Genomic DNA, 24,609 nt, shown 5'->3' on the forward strand with positions numbered 1-24,609 from the left:
AACCTCAGGAAAGGCCAACTGGAGCGGCTGCGCTTTATCTGGGGGTAATCCGAGGCCCTTTACATGACGGCCGGTGTCTGCGGACTGCGATCTAACAGGATTGTGGATGTGATTGCCTCATTCTGGACACAGCTACGTCCCCAGTTATCAGAGGGCGTGCACACTTATGCAACCACATTATTTTAGTTTTCTTCCCTCCACCTAAAAGATGTCAGTTTGTTTTCCATTGAGTTGTACAGTTTATAGGTCACATCAAAGGGGGAAAGTCCTGAAATGATTTATCTTTGTCTCATTTTTTACATCACAGAAACCTGACATTTAACAGGGGCGTTTAGACTTTTTATATCCACTGTATATAGAGGACACATACAGGGGCGTGTAGACTTTTTATATCCACTGTATATAGAGGACACATACAGGGGCGTGTAGACTTTTTATATCCACTGTATATATACTACAGAGGACGTATACTGTATATATACAGAGGACACACAGGGGCGTGTAGACTTTGTATATCCACTGTATATAGAGGACACATACAGGGGCGTGTAGACTTTTTATATCCACTGTATATATACTACAGAGGACGTATACTGTATATATACAGAGGACACACAGGGGCGTGTAGACTTTTTATATCTACTTTATATATACTACAGAGGACGTATACTGTATATATATAGAGGACACACAGGGGCGTGTAGACTTTTTATATCTACTGTATATATACTACAGAGGACGTATACTGTGTATATACTACAGAGGACACACGGGCGTGTAGACTTTTTATATCTACTGTATATATACTACAGAGGACGTATACTGTATATATACAGAGGACACACAGGGGCGTGTAGACTTTGTATATCCACTGTATATATACTACAGAGGACGTATACTGTATATATACTACAGAGGACACATATCCACTGTATATACCCTGTATAAATAAGTACCCCCTCACATGTCGGTACTCCCAGCACATAAGTAAGTACCCCGACATGTCAGATGGATTATGGTGCTGCCATGTGAGACGGATGCCTGCGCAGCGCGTGTTCTGATTTCTCAGGTCTCTTCTCGTAGTTACAAGTGAAGGATTTCCCCCGGAAGGACGGCACCGCGCAGTATGTGTATCTGGAGGCTCAGTCCAAGTCATTCACCAAGGAGGAGCGTGTCCCTGTCACACATCGCAACGGCTTCCTCTTCATCCAGACCGACAAACCCGTCTACACCCCCGACCAGTCCGGTAACCGCCTCACTTTACAGCTGCTGTAAAACATGACGGCAGTAGAGATTGTGATCACTGAGGATTGGTTATAAAGAGTCCAAAATTATACAACATAAAATATACCGTCATGTACTGTGCAGGTGCAGTATAGGGTCGGGTACTGTGCGGGTGCAGTATAGGGTCGGGTACTGTGCGGGTGCAGCATAGGGTCGGACACTGTGCGGGTGCAGCATAGGGTCGGACACTGTGCGGGTGCAGCATAGGGTCGGACACTGTGCGGGTGCAGCATAGGGTCGGACACTGTGCGGGTGCAGCATAGGGTCGGACACTGTGCGGGTGCAGCATAGGGTCGGACACTGTGCGGGTGCAGCATAGGGTCGGACACTGTGCGGGTGCAGCATAGGGTCGGACACTGTGCGGGTGCAGCATAGGGTCGGACACTGTGCGGGTGCAGCATAGGGTCGGACACTGTGCGGGTGCAGCATAGGGTCGGACACTGTGCGGGTGCAGCATAGGGTCGGACACTGTGCGGGTGCAGCATAGGGTCGGACACTGTGCGGGTGCAGCATAGGGTCGGACACTGTGCGGGTGCAGCATAGGGTCGGACACTGTGCGGGTGCAGGATAGGGTCGGGTACTGTGCGGGTGCAGCATAGGGTCGGACACTGTGCGGGTGCAGCATAGGGTCGGACACTGTGCGGGTGCAGCATAGGGTCGGACACTGTGCGGGTGCAGGATAGGGTCGGGTACTGTGCGGGTGCAGCATAGGGTCGGACACTGTGCGGGTGCAGCATAGGGTCGGGTACTGTGCAGTATAGGGTCGGGTACTGTGCAGGTATAATATTGCGTTATATCGTCTTCTTGTGTTCGCAGTGAAGTTTCGGGTCTACTCCATGGATGAAGAACTGAGGCCGGCGCGCCGAGACGTCACGGTCACCTTCAAGGTGAGTTCTACACGGCGACGGAGGCACCGACAGCTCTGGAAGTGATTGAGCGATTCGGCCTCTTGCACGCGGCCGTTGTGGTTCCATTCCGTGCATTGGGGACCGCAATTTGCTGTCCCTAATGCACAGGCAACATCCGTGGGGCGACCAGGACGGATCCAGACAATTCCAACTTGAATGTGTCCGTGACCAGTCCGTACCAGTCTGTGACCAGTCCGTGACCAGTCCGTTCCACAAAAAAACATAACAAGCTCTACTTATTTTTACGGAACGGAAGCTCAGATCGGAACCCCACGGAAAGACTCCATAGTGCTTCCGTGGCGTTCTATTCCGTGCTTCCGTTCCGCACGGCATCTCCGGATTTGAATGGGTCCACATCCGTGATGTGGAGTGCACACGGTCGGTGCCCCATGTATAGCTGAACCGCCATGTGCAGCCACAATGCAGCCACGGGAGCACAACGGCCGTGTGCAAGAGGCCTAAGACATGATGTGACTGCAGCTCTGGGAGTGACTGGAGGATAAGACATGAGGTAACAGGAGAAATGTGACTGCAGCTCTGGGAGTGACTGGAGGATAAGACATGAGGTAACAGCAGAAATGTGACTGCAGCTCTGGGAGTGACTGGAGGATAAGACATGATGTAACAGCAGAAATGTGACTGCAGCTCTGGGAGTGACTGGAGGATAAGACATGAGGTAACAGGAGAAATGTGACTGCAGCTCTGGGAGTGACTGGAGGATAAGACATGATGTAACAGCAGAAATGTGACTGCAGCTCTGGGAGTGACTGGAGGATAAGACATGATGTGACTGCAGCTCTGGGAGTGACTGGAGGATAAGACATGATGTAACAGCAGAAATGTGACTGCAGCTCTGGGAGTGACTGGAGGATAAGACATGATGTGACTGCAGCTCTGGGAGTGACTGGAGGATAAGACATGATGTAACAGCAGAAATGTGACTGCAGCTCTGGGGGTGACTGGAGGATAAGACATGATGTAACAGGAGAAATGTGACTGCAGCTCTGGATGTGACTGGAGAGAGCGGGGATCTTAGCTTTTTGGGGTGCGCTGTGTTGGGGGACGTGTGAGGACACTAACGAGATCATTTCTGCCGTCCATGAAGGATCCGGACGAGGTGAAGATGGATGTGATCACGCAGCCGGACGCCACTGGAATCATCTCCTTTCCCGACTTTAAGATCCCAGCCAACCCCAAGTACGTGCCCCCCCCCCCCCTCTTCACTCTCAAGACCTCTGCCTGCTATTAGTGAATGGGAACCCCTAGGGACCTAATCCTGGTCTCGCAGCAACCTACCTTATATAAGTTCTGTTCCCTAACAGCAAGCAGAGATCATGAAGATGGTGAGTAACTGAACAACATAGTCTATTAGAAAGCTGCAGACAATCGGAGTGCCTCGGACGCTCACGTAAAGCCAAATTCACCCTTCTCACCATCAGATTTGGGACATGGAAGATGGAAGCTGTCTACGGCGCAGACTACACGACCGCCACCGCCGCGCTGTTTGACGTAAAGGAATACGGTATTTTCATTCTCACATCGTTGCATCTGGTCGGAGCGGCACTTGCAGAACATGGCGTCTCACGTCACCTCTTGTCTTCCAGTCCTGCCCAGATTCTTTGTCACCATCGAACCGAAGCAAAACTATATATCGTACGAGACGTTCGACGCGTTCACCATAACGGTGAAGGCAAGGTAAGTGGCCCCGAACCGCAACTTCATCATCAGGATCTATACGATACCCGTGAGCAACAGAGCGCTGCTAGAGGGGACAAGCCCCGGCGCGCCGCGTATCCCAGAATATTTCCTTATTGAGATCGATAAATGGTCAGAGACGATGGAGGGCGCAGAGAACACGTGTCGGGGTGCCACTAGTCGGGTCTGTATTGTGTACATGCCGTGAATCGTGGTCTTTTATCGAGGTGGGGGAGCCACATGGTTGGATTTAGTATTTCTTTATACTTGCTTTTCCATCCCACCTTTTCTGCTACTTGCAATACTGTAACTTAATGTCCCGACGTGTTCTCTGCGCTCTCCTTGTCCTGTCTGTCTTTGGCCATTTATGCATCTATTTATTTATTCTACCGATTTCAATAAAGATATATTTTTGTATATGCTGAATGCAGGGGCGTACACAAAAATCATTGGGCCCCATAGCAAGAATCTGAATTGGGCCCCCTAACTCCGCCCATTACCCACCCCTGGCCGTGGCTCCTCCGCTGCCACACCCATTTGCTAATAAGTAAAGAAATACAATGTATAAATAACCTTTTAAAACTCTTATGGATAAATCATAATTTTTTTTTATAGAGGGAACCGCATTCCTCCGCCTTCACTCACAGGTGCCGCGATCAGCATTGATCGTGGCACCTGGGGGGTTAAATGATGGGGGCTGTGCACTGTCCAGAGACATTACATCATATGTGACTGATATCTGCCGCTCCTCTTATAACGCTCCAGTGCTGATATAACCTCCAGAGACATTACATCCTATGTGATTGATATCAGCCGCTCCTCTTATAACGCTCCAGTGCTGATATAACTTCCAGAGACATTACATCGTATGTGACTGATATCAGCCGCTTCTCTTATAATGCTCCAGCACTGATATAACCGCAAGAGACATTGCATCCTATGTGACTGATATCAGCCGCTTCTCTTATAACGCTCCAGCGCTGATATAACCGCCAGAGACATTGCATCCTATGTGACTGATATCAGCTGCTTCTCTTATAACGCTCCAGCGCTGATATAACCTCCAGAGACATTACATCATACATATGGGGGTGAGGGCTGGGAAAATTTGAAATGCCACTGATGGGGGGGGGAGTCACTGGGAGACATAACTTCTTGCTTTGCATGAAGTATAGGTGAGATAGTCAGTGGGCAGGTCTGTGAAGGGCTGGAACAGCAGGGGGACACAAGATGTTCTCTGGCAGCAGTTTCAATCAGGACTCTGACTTCCCTCCCACAGTAACTTACCCCATTGTTGCTGTGTAGGAGGACCGGTGAGGGACTGAACTTTATACTGGAGGCACAGTGACACCGGAGGTCAGAAGGTGCAGGGTCTCCATTATCTCCTGCTGCTGCCTCGGCTCCTCTGGCTCCGCCCCCTCCTCACACATGAAGGAATATCACACTGCAGAGAGGAGGAGGGGGGGGGAGCTGTCTGCTCATGTCAGATCGGTAAAGTTTACTTTGGAGAAAGGAACAATCCCTGCACGGTACTGTGCTGTCCCTTTCTCCAAAGTAAAACTAAATGCAGTCCAGCAGCAGAGAAGGAAGAATGGTGGTAGCTGGGAGCCGGCCCTTGCTTCCATGCACTCCGGGCCCCCCCCTCCCACGGGCCCCATAGCAGCTGCGTGGTCTGCCTATATTGGCAGTACGCCACTGGCTGAATGCCTGGGTTATATATAAAGCAGTAAGGGGCAGCTGCTACCGCAATTACTACTCCTCTCATCAGACCCTGTAACTTAATCATACAGTCGCCACTAGAGGGAGCTCACTGCATACAGATTATACAGCCACCACTAGAGGGAGCTCACTACATACAGATTATACAGCCACCACTAGGGGAGCTCACTACATACAGATTATACAGCCACCACTAGAGGGAGCTCACTACATACAGATTATACAGTCACCACTAGGGGGAGCTCACTACATACAGATTATACAGCCACCACTAGAGGGAGCTCACTGCATACAGATTATACAGCCACCACTAGAGGGAGCTCACTACATACAGATTATACAGCCACCACTAGAGGGAGCTCACTACATACAGATTATACAGCCACCACTAGAGGGAGCTCACTACATACAGATTATACAGCCACCACTAGAGGGAGCTCACTACATACAGATTATACAGCCACCACTAGAGGGCGCTCACTACATACAGATTATACAGCCACCACTAGAGGGCGCTCACTACATACAGATTATACAGCCACCACTAGAGGGAGCTCACTACATACAGATTATACAGTCACCACTAGAGGGAACTCAATACATACAGATTATACAGCCACCACTAGAGGAAGCTCACAATTTACAGATTATACAGCCACCACTAGAGGGAGCTCACTACATACAGATTATACAGCCACCACTAGGGGGAGCTCACTACATACAGATTATACAGCCACCACTAGAGGGAGCTCACTACATACAGATTATACAGCCACCACTAGAGGGAGCTCACTACATACAGATTATACAGCCACCACTAGAGGGAGCTCACTACATACAGATTATACAGCAACCACTAGAGGGAGCTCACTACATACAGATTATACAGCCACCACTAGGGGGAGCTCACTACATACAGATTATACAGCCACCACTAGGGGGAGCTCACTACATACAGATTATACAGTCACCAGTAGAGGGAGCTCACTACATACAGATTATACAGCCACCACTAGAGGGAGCTCACTACATACAGATTATACAGCCACCACTAGGGGGAGCTCACTACATACAGATTATACAGCCACCACTAGAGGGAGCTCACTACATACAGATTATACAGCCACCACTAGGGGGAGCTCACTACATACAGATTATACAGCCACCACTAGAGGGAGCTCACTACATACAGATTATACAGTCACCAGTAGAGGGAGCTCACTACATACAGATTATACAGTCACCAGTAGAGGGAGCGCACTACATACAGATTATACAGTCACCAGTGGGGGGCGCTCACTTCATACAGATTATACAACAGAGCTGAACCCGGACAGACCTCCGTTTTCACCCTGGCAGCCCCCCTGACTTGAGCATCGGAGCAGTTTATGCTCCAATGCTCGCCTTTGCCCTGCGCTAAATCGCGTAGGGCAAAGGCATTTTTAGGAGTTCCGGTGACGTACTGGGGCTTTCCATGGGGCTGCCAGGAAGCCCGGTGACATCACCGACACTGATGGGCGGGCTGTAGCGCTGCCGCTGCCCTGGCCAGTAAAACCGAACACACTGCCGGGCGGAAGCTTCCCTCGGCAATGTGTTAAGATAAAAAAAAAAAAAAGAGCCCTTGCCCTGTCCTCCACCATGAGATGCTCCGATGCTAGTCTAAGGGGGCTGCCCGGGTGAAAATAAGGGTGTGTTGGGGTTCAGAGCTGAACCCGGACAACCCCTTTAAGTCTCTATGTTGCAAGGACCCCCTTATGGTTACAGGTAGAATTACATCACTGAATTCCTCTTTTAGGGACTGTCACGAACTATGGATCCGACCGCTCCGGATCCCACAGCTCTGACGTAGTGGTCTGTGACGGAGTCTGCGTACACACAGAGACCTCACGTGACCGGGGTATTACCACTCGGCTAACACCCCCCACTACACTTCGGTAACTGCCACCACGTGGGTTCCCGGTCCACGAGCCGACTATCCAGGTCATTCACTATCACACAGATTAGTGGATGAACCGGATATCACTTACTGACCAACCGCAGTCAATCACCCCCAGCTACAATTCCTAAATGCAATTTAACTAACTACCTGGTAACGTCTCTTCAAAGGCAAGGTACGTTGTTCAGCAGTTTAGAATATGGAAGACTTGGCTATTTAGATTTTATAATCTTTAATAAGCGGTAAAAAGCAGTGCATACAAGTCTAATGACAATGACTATAAATCTACAGAATAATAATAACAATATAAATAATCACGACAGTTCAAATGAAAGGGAAAAGGATGAAAGAATACTTAGCTTCTCTGGAGGGTTTCAGATGGTCGTTCATATGTCCTTTTTGAATCCTTGCAAACCCCTTTTCAGTATGTATCAGGGGAGACCCTCAAAGTTCTTCTGATACAGGGATATGCCGTCAATGTCCAATGAAGTGTCTGGTGATGTTCCATGGGTCTCTCTCCTCTGTCCTTGTGCATGGATTTTTATGAATTCTCCCATGGGCAGGAGACTTACTCCTGTCAGCCAATGGCAGCAGAGGGACTGTGAAGCTTAGGGATTGGCCTCCAAGTGTTTTATGACCCCATCAAAGTTCAGTTCCTACAATGAGGATTATACTTAAGCCCGTATCTCCCTGATACATCGGCATATTTTTATACAGAATACATATTTGCGATCCTTATTTATTTACCTACAGAATGAGACCACACACGGTAATGCTGGGACCTGTAGTTCTTCTACCACCCATAGGTCAGCTACAGAATCACATCCTCTAGTCATATTTGATACCCAATTAACCACAATACTCTGTAGAGCCTGGATCTGGTGTCAGAAAGGGCATAAGTTGATTCATAAATGAAATATGAAAGTGGACTGGTTTTATGCCCAGAGCTAATTAAGGGCTATTAGCTCTCCTCAAACCAGACCTGGAAATTAATGACGTCACGCTCCAGCCAGGCTTGACAGCGAGCTGATCTTATCTTATAGGATGAGCTGGGCCTGGTATAGCCTTTATGACCTTTTATTGCTGGCCTCAAAGAGTAGTGGTAATAAAAGTGTCCATCTATATCATAGGCGACCCAGGCTTCATGAAGATGAGAGTTCACAGTTTTTTACATAGGCCAGAAGCATATAAGATGGCTACCCAGAGGAATTATGTATGTATGCCGGCACAGGGACTATAAAGGGAGGTTTGAGACGACTCCTCCAATATTACACTGACTTAATACATTTGTATATGTGATAAATTCCCCTTAGAATATCCTATCTGGATGAAACTGTATCAGATCCTCTGCTGTGAGAAGTGTCAGGATGGGTTTTCAGCCTGTAACTAAGAGCGTGCCCATTTACAGACAGCAAGCAGAGATCATGAATTTGTGAGAAAACAGCTTATTATTTTACAGTTATTATTACACTAAAAAAGTGGAGCGGGCGAAAGTCTTCATCCGCTACGGGTTAATAGAGAGCGGCACGCGGAGGATGATGGCGAACTGCATCGATGTGCAGACAGTAAGTGACCCCCACCCATCATAGCTCCCCTACCCCCCTTTCATCGCCCCCCTGCAGTCTCCTGTGACATCTCCCTGTCCCCCCATCACCCCCCTCCAATCTCCTGTGACACCTCCCTGTCCTCCATCACCCTCCTCCAATCTCCTGTGACACCTCCCTGTCCCCCCATCACCCCCCCTCCAATCTCCTGTGACTCCTCCCTGTCCTCCCCCATCACCCTCCTCCAATCTCCTGTGACACCTCCCTGTCCTCCCATCACCCCCTCCAATCTCCTGTGACACCTCCCTGTCCCCCCCATCACCCCCCTCCAATCTCCTGTGAGACCTCCTTGTCCCCCCATCACCCCCCTCCAATCTCCTGTGACACCTCCCTGTCCTCCCCATCACCCCCCTCCAATCTCCTGTGACACCTCCCTGTCCTCCCCCCATCACCCCCCTCCAATCTCCTGTGACACCTCCTTGTCCCCCCATCACCCCCTCCAATCTCCTGTGACACCTCCGTGTCCTCCCCATCACCCCCTCCAATCTCCTGTGACACCTCCGTGTCCTCCCCCATCACCCCCTCCAATCTCCTGTGACACCTCCCTGTCCCCCCATCACCCCCCTCCAATCTCCTGTGACACCTCCCTGTCCTCCCCCCATCACCCCCCTCCAATCTCCTGTGACACCTCCCTGTCCCCCCCACACCCCCCTCCAATCTCCTGTGACACCTCCCTGTCCTCCCCCATCACCCCCTCCAATCTCCTGTGACACCTCCCTGTCCTCCCCCCATCACCCCCCTCCAATCTCCTGTGACACCTCCCTGTCCTCCCCCCCATCACCCCCCTCCAATCTCCTGTGACACCTCCCTGTCCTCCCCCCCATCACCCCCCTCCAATCTCCTGTGACACCTCCCTGTCCTCCCCCCCATCACCCCCCTCCAATCTCCTGTGACACCTCCCTGTCCCCCCCATCACCCCCCTCCAATCTCCTGTGACACCTCCTTGTCCCCCCATCACCCCCCTCCAATCTCCTGTGACACCTCCCTGTCCTCCCCCCATTACCCCCCTCCAATCTCCTGTGACACCTCCCTGTCCTCCCCCCATCACCCCCCTCCAATCTCCTGTGACACCTCCCTGTCCCCCCCATCACCCCCTCCAATCTCCTGTGACACCTCCCTGTCCTCCCCCCATCACCCCCCTCCAATCTCCTGTGACACCTCCCTGTCCTCCCCCCATTACCCCCCTCCAATCTCCTGTGACACCTCCCTGTCCTCCCCCCATCACCCCCCTCCAATCTCCTGTGACACCTCCCTGTCCCCCCCATCACCCCCTCCAATCTCCTGTGACACCTCCCTGTCCCCCCATCACCCCCCTCCAATCTCCTGTGCTACCTCCCTGTCCCCCCCATCATCCCCCTCCCCCTCTGTCACCCCCCCCCTCACTGGTGCGCAGTGCTCAGGTGCCCCATCTTCTGCAGATGACTGATGGAGAAGCCGTGTTCCAGTTCCGGGGGCAGCAGGCGGTGCAGGAGCTCGGATATTCGCAGCTGGAGGAGCTGGACGGAGCCTTCCTGTATATAACGGCCACCGTGGAGGAGACGGCAGGTAATGGACCCCCCCCTCCCCCTACGCATCGCTGCAGCCTGGTCCTGGAAGATGAGTGTGAACTGGGCCTGAGATTGAGTCACAGGAGTTACAGTTCCTAAGCGAGTCCTGCAGATGGCGCCACATTAGCAGGGAGTGGGTGACTCGGGTTATGATAACTAAGCTCAAAGATTTTAAGGGGTTGTTCAGGATTAGACAACATGGCTGCTTCCTTTCTGACAGCGCCCCCACTGTCTTCAGGTTGTGTGTGGTATTGACTGGAGCTGCAATCCCAGACACGACCCGCAGACAGGTGTGGCACTATTTCTGGAAGAAAGATGTCGTGGTTTATAATTCTGGACATCCCCTTTAAGTGTGGCACATGTGTGCGCTGAGGGCGGAGCTTGTCTGTGGGTTCTTTTCTGCATCATATTCTCTGTTCTCAGGTTCTCAGTCTGAAGAGAGTGAAAACTCAGACGTCAAGTTTGTGACCACTCCGTACACCCTGAAACTGATCAGGACCCCGCTCTATGTGAAGCCCACGCTGCCCTACTACGTGAAGGTGAGAGAAGACAGTTCTGTCAAACTACTGTATAAGACTACTTTGTAACATATGAAAATCTTCTCAAAAGCCGGGTGTCGTCTTATACGCCGGGTGTCGTCTTATACGCCGGGTGTCGTCTTATACGCCGGGTGTCGTCTTATACGCCGGGTGTCGTCTTATACGCCGGGTGTCGTCTTATACGCCGGGTGTCGTCTTGTACGCCGGGTGTCGTCTTGTACGCCGGGTGTCGTCTCATATGCCGGGTGTCGTCTCATATGCCGGGTGTCGTCTTATACGCCGGGTGTCGTCTTATACGCCGGGTGTCGTCTTATACGCCGGGTGTCGTCTTATACGCCGGGTGTCGTCTTATACGCCGGGTGTCGTCTTATACGCCGGGTGTCGTCTTATATGCCGGTATACGGCGTGCTGAAACCTACTTCCTAGCGGGACTGGAGAAGCTGTCCTTCTCCAGCTTCAGGGACAGGCGCCCTCTAGCTGAGCCACCGTGCGCTGCGTCCCGGCCAGCCGCTCCTGAAGCGGCCCCCTCTCCCCGCTCTCAGAGGTTTTCTCATGCCGGCAGTATCAGTGCGTACTACCGCTCAGATCGTCCTAAAGATGGGGGGGCTGACCCACCCAATCCAAGCAGGCTTTGTATGCAGTGTGCACAGAAAATACCGGTACATCGCTTGCCGTGACTGGCTGGCTGTTGTATACTGGGTTGGATTGGCGATTCTGAGGAAAGGCAGGGGAAGCCGGAGCATCTGCACTTCAGCCATTTCTAATGTTGGCGGATCTCTAATGAAGTTTGGTGTGCATCCCATCTGTGGTGAAAAAACAGAGTCTATCTGAGGAGCAGATACATGTGGTGGTGAATACAGTACAACACCAGTATCTGTACATACAGTGCAGCACCAGTATCTGTACATACAGTACAGCACCAGTATCTGTACATACAGTACAGCACCAGTATCTGTACATACAGTACAGCACCAGTATCTGTACATACAGTACAGCACCAGTATCTGTACATACAGTGCAGCACCAGTATCTGTACATACAGTGCAGCACCAGTATCTGTACATACAGTACAGCACCAGTATCTGTACATACAGTACAGCACCAGTATCTGTACATACAGTACAGCACCAGTATCTGTACATACAGTGCAGCACCAGTATCTGTACATACAGTGCAGCACCAGTATCTGTACATACAGTACAGCACCAGTATCTGTACATACAGTGCAGCACCAGTATCTGTACATACAGTGCAGCACCAGTATCTGTACCGGTTCATACAGTACAGCACATACAGTACAGCACCAGTATCTGTACATACAGTGCAGCACCAGTATCTGTACATACAGTACAGCACCAGTATCTGTACATACAGTACAGCACCAGTATCTGTACCGGTTCATACAGTACAGCACATACAGTACAGCACCAGTATCTGTACATACAGTGCAGCACCAGTATCTGTACATACAGTACAGCACCAGTATCTGTACATACAGTACAGCACCAGTATCTGTACCGGTTCATACAGTCCAGCACATACAGTACAGCACCAGTATCTGTACCGGTTCATACAGTCCAGCACATACAGTACAGCACCAGTATCTGTACCGGTTCATACAGTCCAGCACATACAGTGCAGCACCAGTATCTGTACATACAGTACAGCACCAGTATCTGTACCGGTTCATACAGTACAGCACCAGCACATACAGTACAGCACCAGTATCTGTACCGGTTCATACAGTACAGCACCAGCACATACAGTACAGCACCAGTATCTGTACTGGTTCATACAGTACAGCACCAGTACATACAGTACAGCACCAGCACATACAGTACAGCACCAGTATCTGTACCGGTTCATACAGTACAGCACATACAGTACAGCACCAGTATCTGTACATACAGTGCAGCACCAGTATCTGTACATACAGTGCAGCACCAGTATCTGTACATACAGTACAGCACCAGTATCTGTACATACAGTACAGCACCAGTATCTGTACCGGTTCATACAGTCCAGCACATACAGTACAGCACCAGTATCTGTACATACAGTGCAGCACCAGTATCTGTACATACAGTACAGCACCAGTATCTGTACCGGTTCATACAGTACAGCACCAGCACATACAGTACAGCACCAGTATCTGTACCGGTTCATACAGTCCAGCACATACAGTACAGCACCAGTATCTGTACCGGTTCATACAGTACAGCACCAGCACATACAGTACAGCACCAGTATCTGTACTGGTTCATACAGTACAGCACCAGTACATACAGTACAGCACCAGCACATACAGTACAGCACCAGTATCTGTACCGGTTCATACAGTCCAGCACATACAGTACAGCACCAGTATCTGTACCGGTTCATACAGTCCAGCACATACAGTACAGTATACAAATGGCTAACAGTCAAGACCCCATCATGGCTCCACCAGCCATAAGAAAGAAATATGAAGCCAGTTTCAAACTTAAAGCTGTAAACTTTGCCATGGAACATAATGACTGCGCTGCTGCTGCTGCAAGACAATGTGGAGTAACAGAAAAGATGGTTCAGGACTGGAAAGCAAAGTGCCAAGGGGTAAGTGTGCATGACATGGTTGTCTCTCACAGACACAGGTCTGGAGGACCCATCGTATTACTAACAGATGATACACTACATCTGCGGACAATACACTATGTCCGTTACAAACATGTTGCCCAAATTGAACTCGGCATAACCTCACCTCGGCATAACCTCACCTCGGCATAACCTCACCTCGGCATAACCTCACCTCGGCATAACCTCACCTCGGCCTGTTTCAATCCTATAGAAAAGATTTTAGACTCTGGTTCTGTCTCTACACTTAGAGGCAATGAGCAATGATATTTGGATTATAATATCTTCAGATAAGACTGTGCACTTATGAAAATGCACGACGGTTCACTGCGTCCCCCCCAGTACTGCGGCTGATAATAGGCATGTGGCAGTACGGGTGTGGTACATTGGGGGGCAGAGCTAGGGGACCCTGCAGCCCCCCATGTACAGTGCATATCTTCTGGTAACGTCTCCACTCATTTTGCCTCCCACCAGGTTCAGGTGAAGGACACGCTGGATAATACAGTGTCTAGAATCCGACTGACGCTCACCGGAGACACGGTCCAAGATGGCGGAGAAGTCGTCCCCCTAGGCAACCAGCATGGTCTGACCCAGCAGACTGACAGCAAGGGGACCGCCGTGTTTGTGGTGAACATCCCGTCAGACGTCACCTCCCTGGACTTTAAGGTGAGGCCCTCCCCTGCCCACACCGACGAACCCTCCACCTCCCTTCCCGCTGAGGACGCCTCCACCTCCCTTCCCGCTGAGGACGCCTCCACCTCCCTTCCCGCTGAGGACGCCTCCACCTCCCTTCCCGCTGAGGACGCCTCCACCTCCCTTCCCGCTGAGGACGCCTCCACTGCTCGCTGCGGATGCTGGTGCTTGATTTATAATAGTTTTTTTTTCTTTCAGATAACGACTGCTGATAACAACCTCCAGGATGACCATCAAGCAAGTGCCACCTACACAGCAACCGCCTACAAGTCACCGACAAAGAGCTACCTGTACATCAATTGGGCACGGGGGAGTGATGCTCTGCAGGTCGGAGACTTCCTAAATGTCCAGGTGGTGCCCAGTAGTCCGTACCTGGCCAAACTAACCCATTACAGCTACCTGGTGAGCACAGCGGGGGGTGCTCCTGAGCACAGGGGTGGGGTGTATTACGTGTACATCTCCATCCTCATCCTCCTCTCTCCGCTCAGATCATTTCTCGGGGGAAGATCGTGGCGTTCGATACGGTGCAGAGAGTCCACGAGTCGACCTCTCAGAATCTGAACATCCAGGTGACAGCGGCCATGGTGCCCTCCATCCGCCTACTGGTCTATTATATCATCACCAGAGACACCAGCGCCGAGGTTGTGGCCGATTCCATCTGGGTGGACATCAGAGACAAGTGCGTCAATAATCAGAAGGTGAGAGACTAGACTGTCAGCTCCTGGGGTCAATAATGATGGGAGTAATACAGTCGGAGTAGTCTGTTGGCGGAGTAGTCTGATGGCGTTGTACTGCAGTCGGTGGGGGGGGTCTGATGGCGTTGTACTGCAGTCGGGGGGAGGTCTGTTGGTGTCATGCTGCAGTCGGGGGGAGGTCTGTTGGCGTCGTGCTGCAGTCGTGGGGGGCTGATGGCGTCATGCTGCAGGCGGGGAGGATTCTGATGGCGTCGTGCTGCAGTCGTGGGGGGCTGATGGCGTTGTGCTGCAGGCGGGGAGGATTCTGATGGGGTCGTGCTGCAGTCGGGGGGGGGGATTCTGATGGTGTCGCGCTGCAGTCGGGGGGGGGGCTGATGGCGTTGTGCTGCAGGCGGGGGGGCTGTTGGTGTCGTGCTGCAGTCGGGGCTGGGATTCTGATGGCGTTGTGCTGCAGTCGGGGAGGTCTGATGGCGTCGTGCTGCAGTCGGGGCTGGGATTCTGATGGCGTTGTGCTGCAGTCGGGGAGGTCTGATGGCGTTGTGCTGCAGTCGGGGAGGTCTGATGGCGTCGTGCTGCAGTCGGGGAGGTCTGATGGCGTTGTGCTGCAGTCGGGGAGGTCTGATGGCGTCGTGCTGCAGTCGGGGAGGTCTGATGGCGTTGTGCTGCAGTCGGGGAGGTCTGATGGGGTCGTGCTGCAGTCGGGGAGGTCTGATGGCGTCGTGCTGCAGTCGGGGAGGTCTGATGGCGTCGTGCTGCAGTCGGGGAGGTCTGATGGCGTTGTGCTGTAGTCGGGGAGGTCTGATGGCATTGTGCTGCAGTCGGGGAGGTCTGATGGCGTCGTGCTGCAGTCGGGGGGAGGTCTGATGGCGTCGTGCTGCAGTCGGGGGGAGGTCTGATGGCGTTGTGCTGCAGTCGGGGGGGCTGATGGCATCATGCTGCAGGTGGGGAGGATTCTGATGGCGTCGTGCTGTAGTCGGGGGGTGGTCTGATGGGGTCGTGCTGCAGTCGGGGGGAGGTCTGATGGCGTTGTGCTGCAGGCGGGGAGGATTCTGATGGCGTTGTGCTGCAGTGGCGGGGGGGGGTCTGATGGTGTCGTGCTGCAGTCGGGGGGGGCTGATGGTATCGTGCTGCAGTCGGAGGGGGATTCTGATGGCGTTGTGCTGCAGTCGGGGGGGGGGTCTGATGGTGTCGTGCTGCAGTCGGGGGGGGGGGCTGATGGTGTAGTGCTGCAGTCGGAGGGGGGCTGATGGCGTTGTGCTGCAGTCGGGGAGGTCTGATGGTGTCGTGCTGCAGTCGGGGGGGGGCTGATGGTGTCGTGCTGCAGTCGGGGGGGGCTGATGGCGTTGTGCTGCAGTCGGGGAGGTCTGGTGGCGTTGTGCTGCAGTCGGGGAGGTCTGATGGCGTTGTGCTGCAGTCGGGGAGGTCTGATGGCGTCGTGCTGCAGTCGGGGAGGTCTGATGGCGTCGTGCTGCAGTCTGGGGGAGGTCTGATGGCGTCGTGCTGCAGTCGGGGGGGCTGATGGTGTCGTGCTGCAGGCGGGGAGGATTCTGATGGCGTTGTGCTGCAGTCGGGGGGGGGTCTGATGGTGTCGTGCTGCAGTCGGGGGGGGGGCTGATGGTGTCGTGCTGCAGTCGGAGGGGGATTCTGATGGTGTTGTGCTGCAGTCGGGGGGGGGGTCTGATGGTGTCATGCTGCAGTCGGGGGGGGGGTCTGATGGTGTCGTGCTGCAGGCGGGGAGGATGCTGATGGCGTTGTGCTGCAGTCGGGGGGGGTCTGATGGTGTCGTGCTGCAGTCGGGGGAGGGTCTGATGGTGTCGTGCTGCAGTCGGGGGGGGGGCTGATGGTGTCGTGCTGCAGTCGGGGGGGGTCTGATGGCGTTGTGCTGCAGGCGGGGAGGATTCTGAAGGCGTTGTGCTGCAGGCGGGGAGGATTCTGAAGGCGTTGTGCTGCAGTCGGGGGGGTCTGATGGTGTTGTGCTGCAGTCGGGGGGGCTGATGGTGTTGTGCTGTAGTCGGGGAGGTCTGATGGCGTTGTGCTGCAGTCGGGGGGGCTGATGGCGTTGTGCTGCAGTCGGGGAGGTCTGATGGTGTTGTGCTGTAGTCGGGGGGAGGTCTGATGGCGTTGTGCTGCAGGCGGGGAGGATTCTGATGGCGTTGTGCTGCAGGCGGGGGGTCTGATGGCGTTGTGCTGCAGTCGGGGGGGTCTGATGGCGTTGTGCTGCAGGCGGGGGGGTCTGATGGCATCGTGCTGCAGGCGGGGGGGTCTGATGGCGTTGTGCTGCAGTCGGGGAGGTCTGATGGCGTTGTGCTGCAGTCGGGGGGAGGTCTGATGGCGTTGTGCTGCAGGTGGGGAGGTCTGATGGCATTGTGCTGCAGGTGGGGAGGTCTGATGGGGTTGTGCTGCAGTCGGGGGGAGGTCTGATGGCGTTGTGCTGCAGTCGGGGGGGCTGATGGCGTTGTGCTGCAGTCGGGGGGAGGTCTGATGGCGTTGTGCTGCAGTCGGGGGGAGGTCTGATGGGGTTGTGCTGCAGTCGGGGGGGGGCTGATGGCGTTGTGCTGCAGTCGGGGGGAGGTCTGATGGCGTTGTGCTGCAGTCGGGGGGGAGGTCTGATGGCGTTGTGCTGCAGTCGGGGAGGTCTGATGGCGTTGTGCTGTAGTCGGGGGGAGGTCTGATGGCGTTGTGCTGCAGTTGGGGAGGTCTGATGGTGTTGTGCTGCAGGCAGGGAGGATTCTGATGGCGTTGTGCTGCAGGCGGGGGGTCTGATGGCGTTGTGCTGCAGGCGGGGAGGATTCTGATGGGGTCATGCTGCAGTCGGGGGGGCTGATGACGTTGTGCTGCAGGCGGGGAGGTCTGATGGCGTTGTGCTGTAGTCGGGGGGGCTGATGGCGTTGTGCTGCAGGCGGGGAGGTCTGATGGCATTGTGCTGCAGTCGGGGGGGCTGATGGCGTTGTGCTGCAGTCGGGGAGGTCTGATGGCGTTGTGCTGTAGTCGGGGGGAGGTCTGATGGCGTTGTGCTGCAGTTGGGGAGGTCTGATGGTGTTGTGCTGCAGGCGGGGAGGATTCTGATGGCGTTGTGCTGCAGGCGGGGAGGTCTGATGGCGTTGTGCTGCAGGCGGGGAGGATTCTGATGGGGTCATGCTGCAGTCGGGGGGGCTGATGACGTTGTGCTGCAGGCGGGGAGGTCTGATGGCGTTGTGCTGCAGTCGGGGGGGCTGATGGCGTTGTGCTGCAGGCGGGGAGGTCTGATGGCATTGTGCTGCAGTCGGGGGGGCTGATGGCGTTGTGCTGTAGTCGGGGGGGCTGATGGCATTGTGCTGCAGTCGGGGGGAGGTCTGATGGCGTTGTGCTGCAGGCGGGGAGGTCTGATGGCGTGGTGCTGCAGTCGGGGGGGCTGATGGCGTTGTGCTGCAGTCGGGGAGGATTCTGAAGGCGTTGTGCTGCAGTCGGGGGGGCTGATGGCGTTGTGCTGCAGGCGGGGAGGATTCTGATGGGGTCATGCTGTAGTCGGGGGTCTTCCTCTCAGTAATTCTCTTGGGTCTTCCTCTCATCAGGTTCAGCTTTCAACCATAAAAGAACAGTTTAAGCCCAAAGCGGCGGTGCCGCTGACTGTCCGGGCGCAGAGCGGCTCCATCGTGGCGCTGTCCGCTGTGGACGTCTCTGTCTATGATGTCACCAAGAAGAGGCAGCGACCGATGGAAAGGGTAAGAGCAGAAACGAATCTTCTCCCCATCCACCCGCCCCCTCAGAGGATTTGGTGGACGTCCTGAGACCCTAGTACAGCAACTTTTGGCACTCCAGCTGCTGTGAAACTACAACTCCCAGCATGCACACATACTTGGCTGTTCTTGTAACTCCCACAGAAGTGAAAGGAGGATTCTGGGAGTTGTAGTTTCAGAACAGCTGGAGAGATTGCTGATCCCTGCCCTAGTATGTCTCACAGCTGAGGGTTTGCTACAGTGCATCCAGTCAAGGGAATAATCTGTGAGTAAACATCCTGGACTCCAGACTGATACATTGTAACTATCGGGACAGGAGGGAGATTTCTGCTGGTCTAGCTCACTGACACGCTCTAACAAACCCTCAGCGGTGACACATTCTTCAGCCGCTGACGTTCTCCTTCACAGGTTCTCAGGCAGATTGAGGAGAGTGACCTCGGCTGCGGCGCTGGAGCGGGACGGGACAACGTGGACGTGTTTGAAATGGCTGGACTGATGTTCATTACTAATGCCAACATCCGGGTGTCTCAGAGGACAGGTAGTGGATAATGGTGGTTGTAGTTCCCCAGTTTATATACTGAAGCTAAACAATGGCCTGCTTTCTGTGCATTCAGACGCCCGGAGTGTTTTGCACTGACGCCGCTCATCGCCGGCACTACGTAGAGGGTCCTATTCTTAGGACAAGCTGTATTTTTTTGCGGAGCCGCGGACCGGAAATGCGGATGCGGACAGCTTACTGTGTACTGTCCGCATCTTTTCCAGCCCCATTATAAATGGGTCCGCACCTGTTCCACATCCGGACCAGTGAATGGACCCTAAGGGTGTGAATACTTTTACAACTACTGGTGAAGCAACTCTGCAAACAGCCTAATAACCGATCACTCTCAGCGTCTGTGTTACCGCTGCGGGTAGGGTTTGGCGGGCACGTTCCCCGCCCGGTTACCGCCGCCTCACACGCGTTTTATACTTCACTTTCAGAACTGACGTGTAATGAAATATTAAGGAGCAGACGTTCCACGTTCCTGGGTGATGAAATCAAGAGACTAGGTAAGTGCCTCCCCCACGGTCCACCCTCCAACCATCAACAGGTCCCGTCCACGTGTCCAGCACGTCTTAACTGCTGAGGGTTTTGTTACAATGTCTCAGTCTGGAGTCCACAACGGATTGTCCAGACCAGATACAAAGTACCAACCCCTCTGCTGTGGCCCCGCGTGTCTCATGGTGTTTGCCTGGTAATGGTTATATCCGACGGTCACAAGACCAAAAAAATCCCTTTAGGGATCTCCACTAAATTTTTAAAATGTATCTCTTTATTTCATGAATTTAAAATGTGCAGCGTCAGGACAGAGAAGTACAACGATCAGATATATATGACATATGTGGGCGAGCATGGAAATCATCGGAACAGCTCAGCCAAGAGATAAAAGGAATGCTTACGTTTAGCCAACACTGACTTCAAAAACCAGGAAACCAGGCTGCAAAAAAGCCTGGAAGAAGAAAGAAAACATCGGAAATATATCTGCGATCGGCTAGACTTTGACGCCGACCGTATATACAGTTGGAAAAATCAGCAGAATCCAATAGTGAGAAATCACAGATATACCGACTATTCAGAATCGGGAAGGAGTAAGGATTCTAGTAGAGGTGGTACTAAGAGAAAGGTCCGCTATAACCGATACCGCAACCAGGAAATCCCATTACCAATACCGCAGAATGTACCCAAGTGTCACAACCTGGAGAACCCTCCTTTTTGGGTGGCTTTGTGTTCTCCAGTGCCGGGCACCAGCAGACAACACAATGTCCACAAGGACACGAATGATACAAAACACCCCAGTGACAGTACCAGAGTCTTTACCACCAATATGACCGTGCAACAGAATATGGGTCCAGCATTAACTGGCCAGCCAAACATTTTCACCACAGCCCCCCCTTTTTTTAGGACAGAGCAATGTCCAACAGGGACAAATGGGGCTACAGTCCGAAATAGGTCCAACTGGCGTTACAAGTGGCCATCAAAGCCCGGAGTCACATGTAACCCCAAGGAGTCGCGGGCCTCCCCTCATAGGAGCTGATGATGCAGGACACGACCCAAGTCATTAATCTGATCTCACGGTCTCTGACGGAGTCACAAATTACACTTCTAAAAGGAGGTCTCACATTCACACCAGTACCACGTTTTCACAAGTTTAGTTGGGTGAAGGATTAGTTTATTCGCACAGAAGTTGGCACTGCACAAACAATTTGCCAGTAGGTCATCTGATACGGGGAAGTAACCAGCATTGTATGCACTGATATTGTCCGCCACTGACAGACCTGAAGCCTAGATCTAGGTGGACCCCACCATTCTCACAGTTTAAAAATATTGAGACCTTTGTCGAACTGGTTTGTCAGGATATCGACAAATTGAAAGCAAAATCTGACATTTTCCCGGAAAACCTGACAAACGAGGAATATGTCGCTCTTGAAGAACTAAGGTCAAATAAGAACATAGTCGTCAAATCGAGTGATAAGGGGGGGCAACATCGCCATCCAAGACAGGACGGAATACGAGCAGATGGTTAATAGGTTATTGATGGACAAAGAAATGTATGAGATTCTGGAAGAGAATCCCACAAATGGATACCTCAAAGAATTACATTCTAAAGACGGGGAGAGAGAGATGCTCGATGTCCAAAGAAGAAGGTGCCAATACCGGGACGTCCAATAGTGTCGGGGAACGATGCCCTGACACAACCGGCGGGTGAATCCCTGGATGCTGTGCTGAGACCATGTAACATCATTACCGTCCTACATCCAGGACACCAAACTCTGTGGGATAACCCTCTCTGCGTCCACTTCACTACCAGTCTAGATGTCGAGGCGCTATACAGCAACATTGGGCATGAGATTGGCATCAGGACACCAAGAGCACTTGTTTTCACCAACACAATGGTTTTGTACTGAGCTTACTGAGATTTATACTTACCCACAATTATTTCTTATGTATCAGATGACGGGTGCCGCTATGCGGACACCCTGTGCACCGACTTTTGTTTTAGGATGGTGATAAAGAGTTCACAGAATTTGTGGACCAATTAAATATCAACACTATAGGCATGCATTTCACCTGGGAGCTCCATCCCAATACCATCTAACCATCATGAAAGATGCAAATGGAGAGATTTTAACTGAGATCTTTCGCGAACCTACATCGACAAAAGCCTCCTCCATTGGACAAGCTGGCATCCGACACAAGCTGGCATCCGACACAAGCTGGCATCCGACACAAGCTGGCATCCGACACCATTGAAAAATGGCATACCGGTCGGTCAATATCTAAGGGCCAGAAGAAACTGTACGACAGAGGCAGTCGGATGAACTATATAAACGCTTTCGAGCAAGAGGCTACCCGCGAAAAACCCTTAAAGCCTTTAATCGAGCCAAGATCCAAAAAAAGAGAAGATCTCTTATCTCAAAAAAAGAGAACGGACTCTACACGGGATACAAAGAAGATCAGATGCATTGGCACATACGATCATAACCATTTCCGTAAACACTGGAAGATACTCCCTGGTGACCGAGATTTGAATACAGTCGTATCATCATATCCGAGTGTGACCTACAGCAGAGGACACAACCTTAGGGACAAGTTAGTCCCCAGCTTTCTCCCTGTAATTCAACTCATAGTGATGCGCCCGCTGTGACGGGCACCAGGCAATTTGCAATACGGCGCCAGACATGCATACTAACCGGCAGTTTGTAGCACGCGCACGCTAGTACCCCACATCCCCTGGCGAAACATGTCGGGTGGGGTGTAACTGCTGCGCTTCAGTTTTTAGACAGTCCAAGCATGGAATACCAGTGAGTGATTAAGGCTACTTTCACACTTGCGTTCGGGGCTCCGCTTGTGAGTTCGGTTTTTGAAGGCTCTCACAAGCGGACCCGAACGCATCCGCTCAGAATACATCAGTCTGGCACCTTCTGTCCTCCGCTCCGCTCAGCAGGCGCCTGGCCGTGCGGAGGCAAACGGATCCATCCAGAGTTACCATGGAAGTCAATGGGGGCGGATCCGTTCGAGGTGACGCAATATGGTGCATTTTTCAAACGGATCTTCCCCCCATTGACTTCCAATGTAAAGTCTGGACGGATCCGTCTGAATACAAATTGTACTTAGACTTTTTTAGTTCAGTCTGAACGGATACCATCGTTTGCATTATAGGAGCGGATCCGTCTGTACAAATACCAGGCGGATCCGCTCCGAACGCAAGTAGCCTGACCGAGGGCAAGCTAGCCAGACACTCGTGTGCGGTTACCAACCTCACTGCACAGTACAGAGAGACCAGGACAGGGCGGCATAGAGACAGCAGTGTGTGCCATCCAGTCACCTGCTTCTACACCGTGCAGCAATGGACTAAAGGGCTAGACCTGTGAGATACACAATAACTAGCCTTCCATGTGCACCCGCAGGAACAGTGTCATCCACACAGCTCTGGTGCGTGCCCTTAGGGTTAGGGTTGTGTGTACACCTGTTGCGAGGTTGCACCCCAATTCACACATGTTGTTTTGCCCACATACCAATATAGTGTAATGAGCATTTGGATATAACCGCCATATGGCCACATGACCACCAGCCGCCACTGGGCAGAGTGGTACAGATCCCATCCTGGACGGATAGTGTTACTTTTCTGTCCTGACGCTGCACATTTGAAATGAATGAAATAAGATACATTTAAAACCTTAGCGGAGATTCCTAGAGGGATTGTTTGGGTCTTCTGACCGTTGGATATTTGTAGAACATCCCGAGGATATCCACTAGGGCTTTGTTGCATAGCCTGGTAATGTTGTTCTTCCTCAGCCGCCTCCTACACCAAGAAGATCCTCAAGAAGTGCTGCATGGACGGGGGGACGGCGTTCGCGGAGGACCGCCAGTGCAAAGCCGGAGTGGAGCGGGTCCGAAATGGCAAAGGGGAGCAGTGTGTGAAAGCGTTCCAGACGTGCTGCGAGCTGATCGAGAAGAGAGCCGCTGAGCTCAGCCAAAAAGCCCTGGGATTGGGCCGCGCCTGTGAGTGGGGGGAGGCGGTATTATCAACTACAACAAGTGGTGGGGGCGCTATTATAAACTACGACACATGGCGGGGGCGGTAATATAAACTAAGACAAGTGGTGGGGGCGGTAATATAAACTAAGACAAGTGGTGGGGGCGGTAATATAAACTAAGACAAGTGGTGGGGGCGGTAATATAAACTAAGACAAGTGGTGGGGGCGGTATTATAAACTAAGACAAGTGGTGGGGCGGTATCATAAACTAAGACAAGTGGTGGGGGCGCTATTATAAACTACGACACATGGTGGGGGCGGTATATAAACTAAGACAAGTGGTGGGGGCGGTAATATAAACTAAGACAAGTGGTGGGGGCGGTAATATAAACTAAGACAAGTGGTGGGGGCGGTATTATAAACTAAGACAAGTGGTCGGGGGCGGTATCATAAACTAAGACAAGTGGTGGGGGCGGTAATATAAACTAAGACAAGTGGTGGGGCGGTATCATAAACTAAGACAAGTGGTGGGGGGCGGTAATATAAACTAAGACAGTGGTGGGGCGGTATTATAAACTAAGACAAGTGGTGGGGGCGGTATTATAAACTAAGACAAGTGGTGGGGGCAGTATCATAACTAAGACAAG

General features: G+C 52.4%; 1 protein-coding gene across 2 annotated transcripts in view; it reads left to right on the top strand.

The window, feature by feature from the left end:
- Nucleotides 1-24,609, top strand: part of C5 (complement C5) — a 58,818-nt gene that overhangs the window by 3,704 nt on the left and 30,505 nt on the right. For both annotated transcript variants that reach the window (XR_006391246.1, XM_044306363.1), the window contains exons 3-17: nucleotides 1,084-1,246; nucleotides 2,101-2,171; nucleotides 3,298-3,389; nucleotides 3,632-3,714; nucleotides 3,797-3,887; nucleotides 9,002-9,107; nucleotides 10,565-10,691; nucleotides 11,117-11,232; nucleotides 14,317-14,508; nucleotides 14,734-14,937; nucleotides 15,024-15,233; nucleotides 18,782-18,931; nucleotides 19,355-19,484; nucleotides 19,925-19,993; nucleotides 23,781-23,987. Coding sequence is in view for 1 of the 2 variants with exons in the window: in XM_044306363.1 (XP_044162298.1) it covers nucleotides 1,084-1,246; nucleotides 2,101-2,171; nucleotides 3,298-3,389; nucleotides 3,632-3,714; nucleotides 3,797-3,887; nucleotides 9,002-9,107; nucleotides 10,565-10,691; nucleotides 11,117-11,232; nucleotides 14,317-14,508; nucleotides 14,734-14,937; nucleotides 15,024-15,233; nucleotides 18,782-18,931; nucleotides 19,355-19,484; nucleotides 19,925-19,993; nucleotides 23,781-23,987 (2,011 nt within the window). In the remaining variant the exon portion in view is untranslated. The remainder of the gene's footprint in view (nucleotides 1-1,083; nucleotides 1,247-2,100; nucleotides 2,172-3,297; nucleotides 3,390-3,631; nucleotides 3,715-3,796; nucleotides 3,888-9,001; nucleotides 9,108-10,564; nucleotides 10,692-11,116; nucleotides 11,233-14,316; nucleotides 14,509-14,733; nucleotides 14,938-15,023; nucleotides 15,234-18,781; nucleotides 18,932-19,354; nucleotides 19,485-19,924; nucleotides 19,994-23,780; nucleotides 23,988-24,609) is intronic.

This window comes from Bufo gargarizans, chromosome 9 (genome assembly GCF_014858855.1).
Source record: "Bufo gargarizans isolate SCDJY-AF-19 chromosome 9, ASM1485885v1, whole genome shotgun sequence".
NCBI lineage: Eukaryota > Metazoa > Chordata > Amphibia > Anura > Bufonidae > Bufo > Bufo gargarizans.